Source organism: Triplophysa dalaica, chromosome 4 (assembly GCF_015846415.1).
Source record: "Triplophysa dalaica isolate WHDGS20190420 chromosome 4, ASM1584641v1, whole genome shotgun sequence".
Lineage (NCBI taxonomy): Eukaryota > Metazoa > Chordata > Actinopteri > Cypriniformes > Nemacheilidae > Triplophysa > Triplophysa dalaica.
The window spans coordinates 23,372,130-23,392,517 of record NC_079545.1 but is presented as its reverse complement, the minus strand read 5'-3'; the positions used below and the strand labels follow the sequence as shown (position 1 = coordinate 23,392,517).

The 20,388-nt window shown below is 37.4% G+C and overlaps 2 protein-coding genes across 4 annotated transcripts; one reads left to right on the top strand and one right to left on the bottom strand.

Moving 5' to 3' along the window:
- Positions 1–7,226: 7,226 nt before the first annotated feature.
- LOC130419876 (uncharacterized) lies at positions 7,227–10,570 on the bottom strand. Of its 2 annotated transcripts, XM_056746875.1 has the most exons (6): positions 10,234–10,567; positions 10,055–10,141; positions 9,877–9,936; positions 9,123–9,247; positions 8,347–8,436; positions 7,227–7,992 (listed from the first exon to the last, which is right to left on the bottom strand). In XM_056746875.1, exons 1-6 carry the CDS (start codon positions 10,385–10,387, stop codon positions 7,870–7,872), a joined length of 639 nt encoding a protein of 212 aa, XP_056602853.1. In that variant the 5' UTR covers positions 10,388–10,567; the 3' UTR covers positions 7,227–7,869. The 2 variants fall into 2 exon arrangements, with proteins under 2 accessions (XP_056602853.1, XP_056602854.1); XM_056746876.1 differs by lacking the exon at positions 10,055–10,141 and having other exon boundaries at positions 10,234–10,570.
- A 752-nt stretch (positions 10,571–11,322) lies between these two features.
- Positions 11,323–20,374, top strand: rnf214 (ring finger protein 214). Of its 2 annotated transcripts, XM_056746973.1 has the most exons (16): positions 11,323–11,686; positions 11,766–11,931; positions 12,018–12,077; positions 12,218–12,358; positions 13,128–13,261; positions 13,807–13,875; positions 13,962–14,058; positions 15,008–15,096; positions 15,189–15,276; positions 15,361–15,456; positions 15,573–15,698; positions 16,018–16,535; positions 16,619–16,736; positions 16,823–16,972; positions 19,416–19,508; positions 19,601–20,374. In XM_056746973.1, exons 1-16 carry the CDS (start codon positions 11,640–11,642, stop codon positions 19,661–19,663), a joined length of 2,055 nt encoding a protein of 684 aa, XP_056602951.1. In that variant the 5' UTR covers positions 11,323–11,639; the 3' UTR covers positions 19,664–20,374. The 2 variants fall into 2 exon arrangements, with proteins under 2 accessions (XP_056602951.1, XP_056602952.1); XM_056746974.1 differs by lacking the exon at positions 15,573–15,698 and having other exon boundaries at positions 19,601–20,372.
- The last annotated feature ends 14 nt before the right edge of the window (positions 20,375–20,388 follow it).

Below are 20,388 nucleotides of genomic sequence, written 5' to 3'. Positions count from 1 at the left end.
CGTCTTTTTAGTTTCGAATGACGTAGATTGTAAAGGTATTCTACTTTTGGTTTCACATTCTTCTGTCGATTCAAATCCGTCCACCGGATGTTTTAAAAAACTGCTTTTAAAATAAATGTTTTCTCTAAAGATCTCTTTGAACAATAAAGAAGTATCTTTTCGAGGTGATGTGAATTGCGCATAATCAAGGTAGGCTATAAGAAAACGTTCGTAGCAGACTTAATACACAACTACTTGTGAGACTGTGTTTTGACAAGACTTTCTGCAAATAAGGTTGATGTAACTGTTTTTTAGATCTAAACCCGAAATACGGATTGTGCTGATCCTTGTAGCCCTGCTGTTTTACCTCGAGCGCTTGCTTGGCTTTGTTGTTTCTTCCCTCCAGAAAGGAACCATGGGTAATAAAGTCACAGAGATATTTTGCGATAAATGTTTATTATTTTAAACCTCACAACGTTGAGCATTGTACTGTAAACATCTTAATATGTTTCATTATGTTTTAGAATACAAGTGTTTCATCAGCACACCTGAAAGTGTCAAGGACATTCATGAAGACTTCGGGAAAATGGCCAAAAAGAGGAAAAATCACATGGACTTTAAGCTGACAGAGACTGACAAGGATAAGTGTGACCTTGTTTTTTTTTACTGTCCAATTGTTTCTCGCGCTGGAACAGACATTGAAGCAGCCCTTAATAAAATAAATACCGGTAAGAAATTACTTAAAATATATTAAATTCGATTCATGAAATAAGAACTGCCACATAAAGGACTGACGATTATTTTCTTTTTTATAGATTTTTCAAACAAGATGGTAATTTTAATAGTGCTTCATCACACATTTGACCCTGAGATCATTGTAACAGACAGCAGTAAATTTGTTGGCAGTAGGGTTAATCTTACTGTGGACTGTCTGTTTCATGAGGATCAGGGATTATTAAAGTGCAAAAGGAATTCTGAATCTGCGAGAAAGGTTAAAAAATTCCTGAAATCAGAAGTATGTCCTCATTTTATATGCATTTTTTTTATTAAGATTTAGTTTATTCTTTGTCATCGTTTTCCCTCATATTTAACTTGGTTTTGAATTCAAAATTCTTATTTAATTAATGTAGATTATTTTTACTGATAAAAACTTATTTGTATGTATGCCTATATATATTCTACAGTAAGTGATTATTTTCTGTGTTGTAGAAACCTGACAAAGTAATCAGAAGAGACATATTGCAAACTCCAGTGAAGGTTGTGAAGGCTGATCAACTGTAATGAAGATGCAACAGGATGAAAAATTGTATCACCAAAACATTAATCGATGATTTAATTCTGAACATGTCTGAAAAGCCAACTGGACAAACAGCCAGTTCAAATTCTGTATATAAATATTTTGATTTGACTAAATCTTTATACTTTATTTTAAGTTTCAATTCTACTTTTGATTTGACATAAGCATGGGATGATATCTACTTTTAAGAGTAAGTGTTGTTAATAAGTGACCCAATAAATGTTTTTATGCTATGTTGTCTGTCTCTCGCTTCATGATGTCATGTTGCACACTTTATCCTCCCAAACTGAGAACATTATTTGAATAATTATTATATTCTTTAAATGCACGGACAACTCAGAATTGGTATACTTTGTATATTTAGCTTTAATAATCACACATTGAAAAAAAATTACGGGAGTACAGTCTGTGAAAAAACAATTGCACTGATATATTTTTTTGTTAGTGAAGTTTTCAGACATACGTTTTAGTCTGTCTATCAGCACACAGCAAGATGCTTTATTTGTTTATAAATGTTGTAATGCATCAACATAATCATCATCACTGTCACTCTCTGCTGTAACAACAGAGACAGAGGGATTATCTGGAACTTTTATGGAGTGTCCCCTACAGGTTAGCATCTCTACAAGCTCTGTTGCATGCGTTTGCTCAGTCACAATCTTTAGGTCAAATCTCGGAAACTTCCCTCTGTCTGAACCAACAACCTCAATAATCTCCATTTCAGCCATTCTACTAGAGAAAAAGGATAAAACATTTATTAGAAAATCAGAAAAAAGTAGATACTATATGGATGTATTAGGATGTGTTTGAGGTAAGCATGTTTGAGACAATTTATATTGGTATGTTTGTGCCATTTAACAATCCTTGAGCTAAGTGAACTCAACCTGACATTATGTCAATGATGTACATATTTAGATGGATAATGTAAAGGAGTCTGTGTGTGTACTCTGTCATGTTCTGTGTGCGATGTCGTCTTATGAACCACCAGATAGCAAAGACGACCAGCAGAAGAAGCACCAGCACCACCACAAACACGATGAAAAAATCTGAGTTCAGCCACTGTGACAGAGAACCTGATGCCATCCCTAAAGCAGACCGAAAAGCACCACATGTAGGTCTGCAGATATTAACACTTTAAAATAATTGAAACATACTTTTTTGCAACCAATGGTGTAACACAAGGGTATAAAGAATGTGTTGCTGATGTAGACACTTTTAATCGGAAGCAATTTGCAGCCAATAAATTCACTACAAACTGGGGCATTTGGCATTTTTGTTTTACACAATTAACACAACTTTGTGAACCCAGTTAATAACATTCATCGTTGTATAGGCCTATAGGCTTTGCCATTTAGTTGCCAGCACTTACAGTATTTTCAAGAGAAGGGAAAAAAATAGTCAGTTATATAAGTAGACTATTATATTATGTTGTACAGTTCATTTAGTGCCTTAAAATGCCCAGTGGAATACAGTTTGTGTAAAGGCTACCTGTTGCTAATTTTGATCCATACCTTATCCTGTTGGGATTCTGGATTCTTCCAGTCACAATAATAAAATCACGAACATCAGCTTGAGCTTGTGTCCGTAGACGTGTTGCGAAGATAGCCTAAAAGAATGGCGTTTTTTCAGGCCTGGTTTACCTGCTATTTTATAATTTTTGGACGGTTAAACACGTCATACGAAAGTTTAAAGCATAACTGAACTTGGAGAAGGCCTATTTGATTATGTTTGTGTAATGGTATTACCCTGTTCATTGTTATCTTTTATATTTAATATTTGATATAACATGTGTCTGATATGGACTTGAGAATATGAATTTCCATCTGGCATTAAAATGTAAAGCCTGTATATTTTACGATAGAAAAATATCGACATCTATCACAGTAGCCAAACTAAATAAAGAAAAATTGTCGGTTTGTATCAATTAATTGCTGTCAGTTTATTTATACGCACACCATAGAAAAGTTTATCAAAACAAATATTTTAGACATTTTGGCAGATCGAAGCGTGACGTCTTATTTTTAACACCGGATCATAACAAATTGAGGCTTTAAAATATCAGAGTTTTAACATTTTTTTAAACGTTTTTATAATTTGTATTGTTTAGCTGTGCATTTACAACGTGAGTACTGCTGCTTTACATCAACTGCACTTCTATTTCTAATTAATTTTTCTATAGTTCTTCTCTGTTTCCCCCACATTTTAATCAATTTTATTGCTTTTTTTATCTTTCTTTAAATCTAATTTGTGATCTTAAATAATTTGCATTTTAAAGATACGTCTTATTTCTCTTTGTCAATCATTTTATGCAAAGCACTTTGAATTGCCCTTGTGTATAAAATGTGCTATATAAATAAACGTGCCTTGTCTTGCTTTGCCTAAGAAGCACTTACTCTATCAACAAATTGTTCAAGACAACTTGGATTTCGGGAATTCCCGACCTCAAATCCAGAAGTAAACGTTTTACAGCACGAAATGACATGTATAAAGTCTTTTTGTAAACGTTTTTAATACATTAAAATCAAATCCTTTTGGCTATCTTTAATATGCCACGACGCTGCGTGATTGACAGGAATGCATTGATCTTGGACATAATATCCGAGGTCTGAGTTTACACATTCATGACATAAAAATACGTGAAAACATCACCTCGTATCGTAAACAGGACACACATGCGCAGTAACGAATGCTTGCCCACATCACGTTAAGGCTCATGCGCCCAAAAAGCTACAGGCCGCAGCAAGGGTTATCTCACGCTCGTTGGTTTGCACAACGTTACATTTACATTTAGACATTTAGCAGACGCTTTTATCCAAAGCGACTTACAAAGAGTTTAGGAGCAATAAGCGATATATCATACAGGAGCCATAAGTGCCAATACAAAGTTACTGTTTTCAACAAAAGCTAGACCACTACCTGTTGAGATAAAGGGTTAGTGTTTTTTTTTTTTATTTGTCCGTCAAGTATTCACAGAAGAGATGGGTTTTAAGGAGTTTTTTAAATGTTGTGAGAGATTTGGTTGAACGGACAGAGTTAGGAAGAATGTTCCACCAGGAAGCAGTTGTAAATGAGAACGAGCAGGAGAGCGATTTACTACCCTTATGGGAAGGTTTGCTCAACGCAGGGGTCTTGATGGGATGTAGGAGTGCAGGAGAGTGTGGAAGTAAGCCAGTGCAGATCCAGTGATAGTCCTGTAGGCAAGCATTAGTGACTTGAATCTGATACGGGCTACAAACAGTATAGCCAGTGAAGAGAGATGAAAAGGGGAGTCACGTGAGCCCTTTTGGGCTGTTGGAAGACGAGGCGTGCTGCTGCGTTCTGAACCAGCTGAAGTGGTTTGATAGCCTTTGCAGGAAGACCAGCAAGGAGAGCATTGCAGTAGTCCGACCATGAGATTACCAGGGCCTGGACAAGGAGTTGTGCCGCATGCTCAGTGAGATAGGGTCTGACCTTTCTAATGTTGAATAAGGCATATCGGCATGACCGTGTTGTCTTTGCAATGTGATCATTGAAGGACAGCTTCTCATCAAATATGACTCCGAGGTTCCTGGCTGTTTTGGAATGGGTGATTGTGGTATTGCCAAGATGGATGTTGAGATCGTGTTGGACCGTAGGCTGTGCCGGAAACACGAGTAGTTCTGTCTTGGCAGGGTTCAGCTGGAGGTGATGCCCTTTCATCCAAGCAGATGTCCTTGAGGCAGGCTGTAATGCGAGCTGCTACAGTGGTATCGTCTGGGTGAAACGAGATGTAGATCTGGGTGTCGTCGGCATAACAGTGATACGAGAAGCCATATGCCTGTATGATGGGTCACAAGGATGTCGTGTAGATGGAAAAAAGCAGCGGTCAAAGCACCGATTCCTGAGGGACCCCAGTGATCATGTGGTGAGCAGTGGACAGCGAGCCCCTCCATGACACCCTGAAGGATCTGTCAGAGAGGTAGCATACACTGTTCATAATATAACTGTTATTTTGCTACTAAATGTAGTTTTAAGAATTATTTAGGCGAGAATGTATGTGTTTAAAGTTAAAATCTGTCTTGGGTTAATAAGGATAGTGTTGTTAAAATTTGCTTGGATGTTTTCGGGGATGTGCGCTCCAGGCAATCACCAAGTGCTAAACGCTCATGCACCCCGCCCAATGCAGCCTCACCTTGACAAGTCTTTCTGAAATTCACCTCTAGTTCTAATGTCTCTGTAACGTTTAAACATGAGGTATAATTTAATTTATGGCATATGTGTAACGGTACCCGAGGTAGTTCGGATAAGCGGTAGAAAATGGAATGGAATGGAATGTGTAACGGTCAATTTTTGGTCTCGTAAATCTGTTGTTTGTCTCTGAGAAAATCGTTTTGACTGAGGGTGAAGTTAAGTTTCGTTTGTACCGGAGCGCTGCCCTATAAGTTACTTTAAGTTTTTGAAGCAATGGTCAAAATGAAATGAACAATATTGTCAAAAAACTTTATAAATAAAAAAGAAAACTATATTACAATAAACATTAAAAATAAAACAATTGGTTAAATAGACCCATTAACAGGAAATAACCTTATTTTACTGGCAGGATGCAAGTGATGGCCACGTATATCAATATACTATAAAATCAATTTGAAGACATCTTAATATGATGTTGTGATGTTATTGGCACACATTACCATACCATACCATTTTCTACCGCTTATCCGAACTACCTCGGGTCACGGGGAGCCTGCGCCTATCTCAGGAGTCATCGGGCATCAAGGCAGGATACACCCTGGATGGAGTGCCAACCCATCGCAGGGCACACACACTCATTCACTCACGCACTCACACCCTACGGACAATTTTTTCCAGAGATGCCAATCAACCTACCATGCATGTCTTTGGACCAGGGGAGGAAACCGGAGTACCCGGAGGAAACCCCCGAGGCACGGGGAGAACATGCAAACTCCACACACACAAGTCGGAAGCGGGATGGCACACATAAAATAAATAAAAAAAGATTAAAAATATAAGTGGAGGTAAATGGAGCTATATACTGTAGCTAAACTAAAAACTCAAAAGGTAGAAAAATGTACCTTTCACATATTGTTGTAACTTTGTAAGTTGTTTTATAAGTGTACCCTAAGGACCTATTGTGGACCTTTAAAGGTACAATTAAATATTTGGTACTCCTATGAACAAAAATGTACCTGCACAGTACCTTTTTTCTGACAGTGTACGCCCAGCTCACTTGCGGTCTAAGATCAATTATACCACAAACTGTGACATTGAAATTACAAGTAAACTCTGATAATATAATGTTCCTTCAGAATCAAGAATGCAATTTACACATGACATGCACTCAGTGAATCAAACATGAGGGTGTTTTTGATGTACACCAACAAACTCCATTGGATTAGATTCTCATTACATTGTCATAACAACAGTACATCACATGCACACAGTTACAACACCCCAAATAATTTAATACTTATATCCAAGATACAAGAGACCAACTCATGGAAACACTTATCACCATGATGGACTTTTTGTTAGCTGGGAACATTCTTAGAACATTAAAAAAACATTTTGTATGCTTTAAAAAAGCTTTAAAAAACTTGTAAAACTTGAAAAACTTCTAGGGAATGTTCTTATAACAATTTTTTGTTTGCTGGGACGAGGCGTTTCAGGCAGGTCTGGGTGAGCATTTTAGATAGAATGCATCTTTTGTTCCGACACTTTCTTTTGTTCAATTTTACGTGTCTAATAGTAACTTATAACACACAGAAAGACAAGGAAAAGCACATATTCGCGCCATATGACCCCTTTAAACATTTGCAAAAAAACACGAAAAAGATCATATCACGATGCCACATCCATCCCATCTTTACACAGAACTATAGGGGTTCTCAGTCTTTTTTATTTTAAGCCCCAATAACTGTATTCAACAATATTCAAAGACGCCCCCCCCCCCCCCACTCACAAATACTCAAGCTTGATATTAACTGGGAAACCGTTTATTCATTATAAAAATGACCAAATGACAAGAAATGTCTTGTTTTTTAACCAAGAATCAGAGTCTAGTTAACTAGAGCTCAGGATATGACTCAAAATATCAACTTTACTGCAGTAAATTAACACTTCTGATCAACTGAGGCATTTATCCTACAGGTATGAAGGGGCAAAATACCACACCATGCAGGATTAAGTGATGATAAAATAAAACTAGTTTATTGAAAAATCTAATTTGCGTTTCAATGCTCAATTTAACTTCGTCCGACTAGAAACTCGTTTAGCAGGCACACCAAGATAGACAGTGGAAACTGTTCCACAACATTGTCTTGTGATGTTAGTAGAAGAATCTTGAGAATGAGCTACTGAGAATCCAAATCTACTTGTGTAGACAAAACAAATACACCATCCAACATAAGATTAAATAACAGTAAGAAAAGTCATTTACAATAGAAGGTAGGATAAAATTGATATAACCATTAAAACTCTCTTTATAAAATGTAAATGAAAAATTAAGAAAAATATAAGAAAAGAAAAATGAACACAAATGTAGGTCTGCACTTTTTAAGAATTATTTCAGAATATGATCATCTCTAAAAAAAATTGAATAAAAGTGTCAGAAATTGTCAATAAGAGGCGTAATTTCCAATGGTTGTCCTTTCACACACAAATCCTTCTCTTTGATCTTTATCAGTCTTCGGGGTCATGGTGTCACACTGATTATTATCTTCATTGTCAGGCACTGCATCCTGAGCATATAGTGAAATTGACATGAACAGAAATTTATTTAGAATATGATATAATGATTTAAATACAAAAATCTTGCTAATATAAAAAATTAGCGCAGAAACTACAGCGGTTCCATAGCCTGTATTTTATTATTTTATCATTTAATTATCTTCTAGTCGCATGATCAGTGAACACACACACAAAACCACAAATCATACTTCCTGTTGTCACAAGCATTTCTCACTTTTTGAGTTCCTCTACTGTGTTTGGCTTCACTTATAACAATATGCTTTTCAAACTCTCCCATTTTAAGGACCGTACTTCATAATGTATTGTAGAAGGTTTTCTTTCATAATGTATCAAATTGAACTTACCACAAATTCAGGAGCACTGTCTCCAGATCCATCCAGTGAGGTTCTAAAGACCAAAAATTGCTTTCCATTGGCTTTGGACTGCAACCAGAACTACTCACAGACACAAGATTCCCAATAAATAGAATGAAATATTCTAAAACAATAAATATAGTCCATTCTGAATACCATAAACTTAGACATTATGTAAACTTGAGACGGCTGTTTACGCTATAGGCAGGTTGCTCTTTTAAGGCAAAACTGTTTGAGTTATAGTGTTTTTTGTTTTCATAATGTGTGTTACTATTGGAGTTTTACTAAAACCTAAAACAATGCTGCCCACCTTCCTCTCAACTGCACTTACACAGGTGTGGGATGACTATAAAAATACACAATATTAGTTATTATTTGGGATTAATGCATAACATAATCCATCCTGCCCTGCGATGGGTTGGCACTCCATCCAGGGTGTATCCTGCCTTGATGCCCGATGACTCCTGAGATAGGCACAGGCTCCCCGTGACCCGAGGTAGTTCGGATAAGCGGTAGAAAATGGATGGATGGATGGATGGATAATCCATCCTCATAATAATACTGCAAAAGTTCTGCAATCACCTGCTCTGGTAAAGTATCTGATATATCATAATGTAGGCCTCAGTAAATCCCTAAAATGTAACAAGTGAACGGTTTGCTTTATTATTCTTCTAATTCTATTTGGACGCAAAGTGTAGGCTATTCCATATACAGTATATATATATATGTAAAGTATAGTTTGCAAGATAAATAAAATGGATAGATACCTTGTTTTTTAAAGTTAAAGTGCCTAGGCTGGCATTCCTCTCAGCACATAATCTAATAGCTGTGCTGCAGTCACTGTGCTCACTCCAGAATAAATAGAACACATTGTCATAGAGTAGCCAATTTTCTGAAATGTGACAGAGAACATTAAACAGTTAAACAAACCGGAGTTAATATAGAGGTGTGCTTCATGATGCTAACTAGTCAATATTAGTGGTTTATGAACAACAGTACACAGCTTTGATCCACTTGTGTTTTTGCGCATCACTTCTAGCTTGTCGATTGTTGCATAGCAATATAGCTTTATAGTTTCTATTGAGAAAGATGGCATTTGATGATTTTTTTATAATCCCGGAATCAGAGATTACAGTATAGATTTAACCTTTCTGATTTCTTAGATTCTAGCAATATTTATTCTATTAATGCAATAAATATTATATTAATGCAAAAGTATACGTGCAGCTATGCTATTCTCTATATTGTGAATAATACTTTTTCGAAGATTGGTGCATCTGCTCTGCCACCACAGCAACAGCTCTGGTTGGTGGTTTAACAGAAATTATTTAGCACGAACAAACATGTGACCATTTGAGACACGTTTATTAGATTTAGATTATGAAGTATGTATGTTCAAACAGTTAATACAGCCAGCTCTTTAGCTGTTGAACTATTGCGGAAAGTAAATGCACCTTATTATTCCTTATTATTTCACAAAACCTTTTTTATCTCATAAGTAAATCAAACGACAAACAAAACCTTCATATTTTGCTTCTTGTCCATTTGCCACCAGCAGATGTGTTTCTTTGTGAAGAGAGTCTAGAAAGTAAGAACATGATGGAATACTGATACAACACAGACTCTTTAATATATAATTCATATACATTTAAGTGGTGTGCATTGTTTGTTAAAACTATTGCAGTGAATTGAAACTTACAACTCATTCCCACGATGGCAAGTATAATAGTTAAGATCAGAATATTTACTGTTCCAATCAAAAAAACACGTTTCCCCCAATAATGTTCTGTTAAAGGACAGATTTACATAGCGATTAATACAGAGGAACTATGAAAAATGTGCTTTGTCTATTTGTTTATCCATCGACTGATGTCTTACCTGAGACCACTGTTTTATTCTTATGGTAGTCTTCAGTAGATGGTAGCTGAAGGCATTGATAAATATCTTCAGTTCTAACGGCATCAATTCTCTGTATCCCTTCACTTTCTTCATATTCATTCTCAGACACAGAAGCAATATGATGCAGCTCCATTACACTCAGTCTAAAACTAATGATGCTCTGAGTGTTAAAACCACTTGCTTCTAAACATAGTATAATATTACGTTGATAATTCCAATTGATAATCTTTGATGTAGTGGTGATGTTTTGCTTGAATGTCTAAAGAAATGCCTTAAATGGAAGCAGTGGGAGGTATTATAACTATAACTTGATGATCATGAAAAATCACAATCTGCACAACAGCAAAACAGAAAGCAGAAGAGAGAGTAAGAAATTGTCTAGCCGTTATGCTTTTTTTGTGGGTGAGCAGTATAAAACCACGAATTTAGTACCTTGATGTTGCATTTAACATTCATGCACTGCTCCATTTGCTCGCTGAAGGGTGTTTGTCCAGATTATGACATTTTAATATCCCTGCTCCTTAGGAACAAATTGGCAACACATGTTTGACATCCAAATGATGAAGAACATACACTGTGTCATTCAGAGATGTATTTACACACAGCAGGATTTTTTGAATTTAAGCAAAATATTTAGTTAGATATTTGTTGTACATGCACTGTTTAAAGCTTCTACTTTTTATTCTAAATGTTTAGCAACCTCATATTACTACAGTAGGCCTAATCATGTTTTTTTTTTTTTGTTTTACATGTAGTAAAACCATTGCTAATTTTTATAAGGTTAAGGTCTATAAGTGTGTTGTCCTATTTGTTCGTAATTGTATTTGCTAATATTGAATTGTAAACTGTAAAACTTGTACACGTTTTGCTTTAGGAGCCAAACGCTTCCTTATGTTCTTCTTTTTCAAGCATGGCGTAAACCAGGGTTGCCAGGTTCGTGTAACAAAACCAACTCAATAACTTGTAGAAACTGTCGCGACAAGTCAACCGAGGATCTGGCAACCTAAACCGTTGTCAACGCAAAGCGATTGGAAATCGACTGCGTGTGACGTCACAACCCGGAAGTAATAAACCGCGCTTAGGTGTAGAGACTGTAAAGTTGAATCGGTTTGTGTCTGTGGCTTTTAAAAGGGTCCTTATCGGGCAAAATTTAATAAGAGTACACTGATATATTAAACCACTCAGGTCTGAATTTGTGTGAGCTTTCGGTTTCGTTTCTGTGCTCTAGCGTTAGCTTATAAGTCAGCGTATCGTTGTTAACACATGAATATGTTAATATGTTAACATATAACCGCTAAACCAGTGGAGTTGCGTTTATAAAATTATATCTACTTAAGCTTAAAATCTACATGTTTATCAGATCCACAGCCTTTTGAATTGCGTCAATGGAAAGTGATCGGAGTTTCGCAGTAGATGATGAAGACCTAGTTCAGTAAGTTATACAACAGGTTAAAGTGGAATTTTCTTGAAAGACACAACAACACCACCGTGTGTCTTATTTGTTTCGTCAGTTGTCCCGATTTTGTCGTGATTCCCCCGGATCTCTCCCCATGGATCAGCTCATCCCCCGGCATCTGGTCCACTGAGAACAGCATCCCAGCAGTATTAGATCAATATGCTCAAGACCCACACAACACATTTGCACTCAGCAAAGAAACCCACAGCCAAGCTGCACAGGTTTGGCCAACTACCTGATGACACATCTTTTACAATAGTTAAGATCATCTTTATTTATTTAGTTTCATTGTTATTTTTAACTACAGACAGAGAACAGCGCAGAGGAAAGATCTACAAACACAAACGAGGATTGGAAATCAGACATGGTAAGGTTTCAACACCCCACTGCCGATTTACTTCAGGACTGTGGTGTGTGTGTTTTTATGAAAAATAAGGACATGTGAAATTAATTTAAATCATGGGTTAGTATATATGGACTTTATATCATTTTCTTCATTCTCTCTAGCATGCTATAGATGACTGCAGAATGAAGTTGACCCAGCAGTATGAGGCTCTTATGAAGCAGCATGCATCAGAAAAGGATGAACACAATCTTTGTGTCAGCAATCTACAGAAGACAATACAAGAGAGGGATCATCAATACCAGGTACGATCTCACATTTGTGCATCTTCCGTCAGTAACTGTTCCTAATTAGAAAATTAGGGGGTTACATGTGCCAGAAATGTGTCGTCTGGGTTGCACAATGTGTGCTATTGCATGTTTTATTCGTTTTTGGTATGCGTTCCTGTGTCTGTCATCAGTTTATGTATTCTGTATTTGTTGTCCTCCCTGGCATCCGGTTATGTTGTTTGTAGTGTATATTTTGTCCTCCCTGTCGGCGATTGTCCAGACTGCAGAACACGAGATCCAGGGGACGAGGTTGGATCCAGATCCAACTGCTCCCACTTTATATACTTTGCCGCAATTTGGAGTGTAAGCTGCAAACCGTGATTGCCAACATTTGCTCTTATCAATGTCATTGATAAAGTTGATTTAACATAATTTGATAAAACAAATGCAACACAGGAAATAGCCTACAGTGGACACTCAGTCGACACGTTTTTGGCACTAATGGAACCTCATAGCAGAGCATTGTCTTGGCAGTGCAAAGGTTGCGAGTTCGATTCCCCACACATATTATGTGTACATAGTACAATGTGTGAAAGTCGCTTTGAATAAAAGCGTCTGCCAAACAAATGCATAAATGTAATGTAAATCTGTCTTTATAAGTGGTTATTAACTATAGCACTGGAGCTATTCAGTTTATCCTGTTGTATGTTATAATCATGAAATAGTTATATATTGTTGGATTTCTTAGTCATACCTTCTGGTACCACCTCTTGAGCCTAGTTTTTGTATTGCTGTTGAAATTTAGGGTTTTATTGAAAAAATTGAATCCTTGCAAACGAAACTGGAGCTGAATAGCAGCAAGACCACACGGAAAAACTTCATGATAAAACGACAAGAGCTTACTGCAGAAAAAGAACGAATGGAAAAGGAGAAAACAAGGTAAATATAAATGATCGGAGCAACACACTCCCTGCGTCCAAAATTTCCTACTTCCATACTATATATAGTAAGCAAGATGAGTCATGTATACTGTCCGATACCTCAGTATGCAAAAAACAGTAGTTGATGAATACCCAGACGGTTTACTTCTTCCGCTGAGATTTGTGCAACGGACACTATTCCCATGATGTCACAGTTGCTGAGCAACAGTCAAATATCAAAAGCAAATCAAATAAAAATAGCTTAAATTTTTAAGGCGGATGTTCGCTTTTATATATAAAATGCGGATAAAGGAATTTCTCACTACTAAAGTATGTTTTTACCAATGCCTACTGACAAAGTCAACATACAGGTCACATGACCATAAAAACATGGCGGATGGAGTATGTCCGAAATGTATTCATATTACTCCCAGATAGACAGGTTCTTATTCAAATTCAGTACTGTGACAGTATACGATTTCAGACGTAGCTACTGTCTGTCTGTTAAGGTAAATGTGTTTGCTTTGATCTGTCTGACTGAATTTCTTAATGTCTGGTATTTAGACTGGCTCTGGAGCTGGAGGACACAGACAAAAAACTAAAGATGCTAAAGGAGGAGCAGAGTCAAGAGAAGTAAATATACAAAGCAAGTAAAAAGACTTACAATGTCTCTGTCTGCTTCTGTGTTTTTATCTGTTTTATGCTTGTCTATATTACAGACTGACTTGGGAGAAGGAAATAGCTGATTTAAGGGTGGAAATGGAGACGCTTTGCAGGCAGGCAGAGCAAGCCAACCAGACAGCACAAAGGGATGAGGTACGTCTTGCACACTCCCAGCTAATTCCTTTCGTTCCAGAAATTGTAAAGGTTCTCATCTTATACTTAAGTTTCCGGAGGGCGCTACTGTAAAAATGAATGTGGGTAAAACTTCCGGTGCAATACATTACACAGAAGTAGTGTATAGCAGTGTTGAATAACTTATTCTGATGAGAGAAAATGAGAATTAAAAAAATATTTCCAAACTTGTGAGTAAAACTTGCTGTTCGTGGCTGGATTTACAACCAGATGAAGCTTTTTTTACATCTTAAAAAAAAGCGCACTTCACACACAGATCTGAAGATGGACTGCCCCTATGAGGGACTGTACAGTTTTAAAAAGATGAACTTTAAAATGTGGACTGCTTATCACAAGCAAATAGATAACGAACATTAAACATCACTTAGACTGAATATGCTCATAGTGTAACATGAGTTTTAAAAGAGAGTTCAAATAGATCCATATCACCATCTTTAGTATCAGATTAATGCAGTTGACGATACAGAAGGTTTATGATATGTGCCCGTGTAACGCTTTGCAGTTCGCTTTTAAATACAAAAATAATAGTTTACCACATCCTTAAATAGCACACAATCGACATTATGTACTGATATTGGAAACCCCCTATTTTTTTCAAATTGTTCATTGGTTTAGTGTCACAACAACTGACTCAAATAGTTATTAATTATCTGCCATCAAGTATTAAAATCACCATCCCTTTTCTCTATAAAGTAATGGACAGTATGCTGATGTAGTTTATAAGTGCTGTCAGTGTGTAAGTTCACATTCTACCCCAAACAAATTACTTGAAATACGGCAGAGATGCGTTTGTTTACATTGAACCGGAAGTTTCACCCATCATTCGCACAAAAAGCGTAGGGGGACTTGTGAAACTTATGGATTGGCATGTTGCGTATTTGTTTTTATCTTACTGTGTTTGTCTGAGTAGATGGCTGCACTTGATATGCAAAAGGAGCTTGCAGTTTCTCAGGTGGAGGACTGGATTGCAGACAGTGAAAGATATCTTAATTCTCTTAGGTACTGTGTGTGGATGTCTGTTAATAGTTTACCATACATTCGCTGCATTAAAGTGATATGATTGCTTTGGTATTTTTTCTTATTGTGGACAGATTAAATCCTTCCCAGCAGAATTTGCACCAACGACAGCAATGGGAGCAGAATTTGGTGATGGTCCGCAACAATCTGACAGTATTAAAGGTGAGGGCTGGAGCTACTGTAATAAAGATCAATTAAAGGGAGTTATTTTTTCACTCTCTCTCTCTTTCTCTTTGTCTTTCACAGAATAAGTTTAATGAACACCGTCAGCTCCTGCAGAGAGGTGAACAGTTGGAGAATTTACCATCAATCCCTCTCCCTTCACTTCCACCAGTGCCTATAGTGAGTTTGATTATTCGATCTTAAAAAGGTAGAGTAGTTTTTTAAGTGTAGTGTTCTCTTCAAGACAGAAGCATGTCACCCTTGTGATGTTTTACATTTGTGATTAAAACCATCAGATTGTAGACAGCTTGCAGCATCATTTGCCCTTCATGAACACTTTTCTAGTTGGCCAAATTGTAAGACACATGGTGACATACAAGACTAGTCAGAGACACAGGGAAAGATTTCAATCCGCTCTTCAGGTATGGACACAGTTCAGAGTAGTGACAGAATAGCAAAGAGAAAGTGGATGAAATTGTGCAAGAAAGTAAAGCTTAAATATCTTAACTGGTCTATTGTTTCATCTAAACCTTCAGAATGTAATAGGGGTTTATAAAAAAAAAATATGTAGACATTTTGTTGAGAATTAACATGTATGTTGCATGTGAATGTTTTGCAAGAACAAAATATAACTACAACCGGATCTTGTAAGTGACACCTCGTAGCCTGATATTGTGTTGTCAGGCCTTTTGTCATGGGGGAAATATTTGTCATAATTTGACCTTCTCTCTCTTTTTACAGTTCGAGCTAATAATGACTTCACTTCAGAATCCTGTATCCCGCCCATTTTTTAGCACCTGTCCACCCACTAGTACACCTTCTTTCATTCGTCCCCAGATTCACCCCTCTGCCACACCACCCCAAGTAGCCACGCCCCCACTTTCTGCTTCATCTCAAAACACACTTTATCCATCTGCCGTCTCTGGTATGGGTCCACCATCCCAAATATACATACCAACCAGCTCTCTGCCTCAACCACCACATCTTTCACATGTCACACCTGTACTGCCACAGACGCACCCTGGCATTCTGGGTGTCTCTCTTGCACCTCCTGTTGGTTTGGCAGCAACCTATGTAGGATTACCAAATAATCCTCGAGCTGCTTTTTATCCCCAAGCAACATTGCGCCCTCCCCAAACATTAGTGCAGACCCCTACACAAAACTCTTCCTCCCAACCCCTTCCGTCAAACCCTGCAGCGTCAGGCAAACTAGACAAGCTGCTTGAGAAATTGGGCTCACATTTCCCTCAATGCACAAGGTACTGAGATCATACTTTGTTATATGATGATGTTTTTACTAATGTATATTACTCTTAAACCTCAATGTCACTGTCTGTATCAGAGATCAGTTAACTAGGGTTCTACAGCAAATCAAGAGTGAGCGTGGAACTATGGCTGGCCTGTCGATGGATTATGTTATCTCTCAAGTTGCACAGATACTCGCACAGAAACAGAGACCTGTGAGAGCAAACCCTTTCTCTGTCTTTCTAAATCAGCCATCTTTTTCTTTTATGAATTATAAAAATCTTTTTCTTTGCTATTTCAGCCACCGGGGCCAATAGGGCCTCCATCTGGAGCTAGGCCTTTTCTGGGTTCAGTTGGTCCGATCCAGCGTCCACCAGCTCAACTGCTGCATCCCACGAGGCCTTTTTTCCGTGCCCCTGTTGCTCAAGTCTTTCACACAAGACCCCCACAGGTGGGAATATCATTTAGGAAATGCTATATGATATACATGACTATCTTAAATTATATAGTCATGGCCTAGTGGTTAGAGAGTCGGACTCGTGACCAGAGGGTCGCCGGTTTGATTCTCAGTGCCGGCTGGTAACAACTGAGGTCACCTTGAGCAAGGCACCTTACCCCCGTTTGCTCCCCTGGCGCTGCAGTGATAGCGTGATAGAGTGTATGTGTGTTCACGACTTGCAGTGTGTGTGTGTTCACTACTCACTGGATGGGTTAAAGGCAGAATAGGTGATCCTGGCCAGAAACATTTCTATCATGCTGGTTGGAAATCTCTTTACATCCTGATAGCAATCAAGATGTACAGTGGTCAAATAATATTATATAATAATTATATATCTTCTGTAAAAGATGAAGGACCAAAAACCGTTAGCCCAATCAAAACGTTCTGGCCGATTGCTGTGACTGGTCATGTGTACATTTTCAGTCAACATATTATGCGCACCCGGTTCACGCAGACATCTTGCGTCATCAGCGCGCTCACGTCCGCTGTGTCAATGTAGGGAGGAAGGCGTACAATCAGCAACAACCAAACTTTCCTGCGGAACGGACAACAAGTAAATCTACTAAACGAAAGTCTGTTTTTGAAATAGCATTGACGAAAAAACGTCTGGAACATGAGAGGAAAAACTCTAATTAACATCGGTTCAGCTTTTAGACGGTGGAGTCAGTTCCGATAGGCAAAGGGTCTGAAAGACGATATTATGGTTGCTCTCTTTCTTTTGGACAGGTATGTACATACTTCGAGAACAATGTAATGGATTTACGAAATACATTCATGTTTTTGGAGGAGATGTGGCTTTAGACGGCGAATCGCATATAGGGTGGGATTATAATTTCAATGCTATGAGCCTTAAATTAGCACCTTTCCAAATCAACCACTCAACCTTTAAATGCAGAGGACACATTTCGTTTATGGGTCACCATATCTGACAAATAGGTCACTTTCACTATGTCTTCAGAGGTGTATAAAGAGCTAACATCATGAAGCATTATGTTTTTATTACCTTAGAATGAGCTATTTTTATCTGCATACACCACAGGCCCCCTTACATGGAATTCGTCATGTTGTTTCTACAGTAGCCTTAAACGGACAAACTGCTCGGCAGTGTTCATTTCGTAAATACAGTGGCAAGAAAAAAGTATGTGAACCTTTTGTAATTTCATGGTTTTGCTGAATAAATTTGTCTTAAATTGTGATCTGATCTTAATCTAAGTCAAGGGTATTGACAAATAACATGTGTCTAAAATAATAACACAACATTCTCTTTATTGAGAACAACCAAAAAAAACTCATAGTGCTTGTGGAAAAAGTATGTGAGCCCTTGAGTTAATGACCTGAAAAAAGCTAATTGGAGTCACATTTTAGCACTCCTGGAGACTCGTTAAGATAATAAGTTTGGAGGTGTTGACTACAGCTACTTTGACTGATAAAAACCCCTCAAACTTTGGACTTTGCTCTGCACAAGAAAGACACGCTTATGTGAGCCATGACTCGCCAATAAAGCTTTCAGAGGATCTACCATCAAGAATTGTTGATTTACATAAAGCTCGCAAGGGTTCCAAAGTTATTTCAAAGTCTTTAGAAATTCACCAGTCTACAGTTAGGCAAACAATCTGCAAATGGAGACACTTTGGGACTGTAGCTACTCTATCAAGAAGTGGGCGCCCAGTCAAAATGACACCAAGAGCACAATGAGGACTCCTAAATGATACAAGGAAACAACCCTGAATGACAGCCAAAGAGTCTACAATACGTAAAACACTGAACAAGCACGATATCCACAGAAGAACAACATGAAGGAAAACTGCTTACTAAAAAGAACATTACTGCTCGCCTGAAGTTTGCAAACGACAACATTGACACTCCACAGCAGTATTGGCTAAATGTTGTGTGGACTGATGAAAATAAGATTGAACTATTGGGGAAAAAACATACAGCACTAAAATCTGGCGTAGAAAGGGCACGGCATATCATCATGAAAACATCATCCCAACTGTAAAGTATGGTGGAGGAAAAATAATGTTTTGGACCTGCTTTGCTGCATCAGGGCCTGGCCAGCTTGGAATCATTGAGGGGAAGATGAATTCGCAAGTATATCGGACAATTCTTCAGGATAATGCGATAATGTCAATTGTTTGTCAATACCCTTGACTCAGATGAAGATCAGATCACATTTTATGAACAAATTTATTCAGAAAACCATGAAATTTTTCATGCCACTGTACGTTGTCTCCTTCAGCAAAGAACGTCGTAGTGTTTGAAAGAGAGGGGTGGACTGATTTGTTGCTTGCAATTCACAGCCTCGCTGCTAGATGCCGCTAAATGCATACACTGCATATCTTTACAAAACAAGAAGTATGAGTTTCAAGCATTTTTGTTCTTCTGTTTCTCTCAGCCCTCTGCCCGGAAATTTTGTTTGATATGCCAGATCTCCGTGGATGCTGGAAACCAATACAGCACAAACTGCTCTCATACAATGCACAAAGAAGTGAGTATATCATTGAGTATTCATTTAAAGCACACAATTGCTGTCTATGGTCTATCGGTACCAACTGTGTTGTTGTTTTTTATTTTCTTTAGTGTGTCAGTGTTTGGCTTAAGACCAGCAAGAACAACTCCTGTCCCTTCTGTCCATCCAAATGAGGACCGAGAATACACATTCACTGCAATTAATTTGAAGTTAGAAGTTGAAATAATGATAATAGTTATTCAGACAAACAGTTATTCAGTGAGCCAAGCTTTTGTATTTCCATGGTATTGTAGGTATCAGGTTAATGATGGAAATTCTTTCAATATGAATTGTTCTTATCTTCAATATTTATTGTGTATTCCCAAACAGTACATTACACATGTTCTGTGAAGGCCATGTAACATGTTTACAAACTTAAAGAATGTATGTTTCAAAATTTAATAGTTTCATGGGATATAGAAAGCTTGTTTTATTGCTGTTTATTTTGTATTTTTTGAGGATGAACAAGTACATTTCTGTACATTTAAAGGGACAGTTCACCCAAAAATAAAAATCATAATCATTTACTCAAGTTGTTCCAAGTCTGTGTAAATTTCTTGTTGTAATTAACACAAAGATTTTTGGTAGAATGCTGGTAACCAAATATGACTACCATAGTAGGAAAGATTACAAGGGTAGTCAATGTTGGCCATGAACTGTTTATTTTAAAGACCTTGATGGTGAGTTGATGATATAATTTTTATTTTTGGTAGAAATGTCCCTATGGCTCTGTTGATATTTTTATACTTTTAAGAAAACATAAATGTATCTTTGTGCGAATTAAAATAAAAAACTGTAGCTCATTGTAAAATGCTAAATTAAATACAATTAAAAAGATTTATAATTTTCAACTACTGTA

Coding starts and splice junctions, on each gene's coding strand:
- rnf214 (XM_056746973.1), top strand. CDS start 11,640: ATGGAAAGTGATCGGAGTTTCGCAGTAGATGATGAAGACCTAGTTCA. Junction 13,262..13,806: donor ATGGAAAAGGAGAAAACAAG/GTAAATATAAAT, acceptor TCTGGTATTTAG/ACTGGCTCTGGAGCTGGAGG. Junction 16,737..16,822: donor TCGCACAGAAACAGAGACCT/GTGAGAGCAAAC, acceptor TTGCTATTTCAG/CCACCGGGGCCAATAGGGCC.
- LOC130419876 (XM_056746875.1), bottom strand. CDS start 10,387: ATGGAGCTGCATCATATTGCTTCTGTGTCTGAGAATGAATATGAAGAA. Junction 10,142..10,233: donor GAATAAAACAGTGGTCTCAG/GTAAGACATCAG, acceptor GTCCTTTAACAG/AACATTATTGGGGGAAACGT. Junction 8,437..9,122: donor CTTTAACTTTAAAAAACAAG/GTATCTATCCAT, acceptor GTCTGTGAGTAG/TTCTGGTTGCAGTCCAAAGC.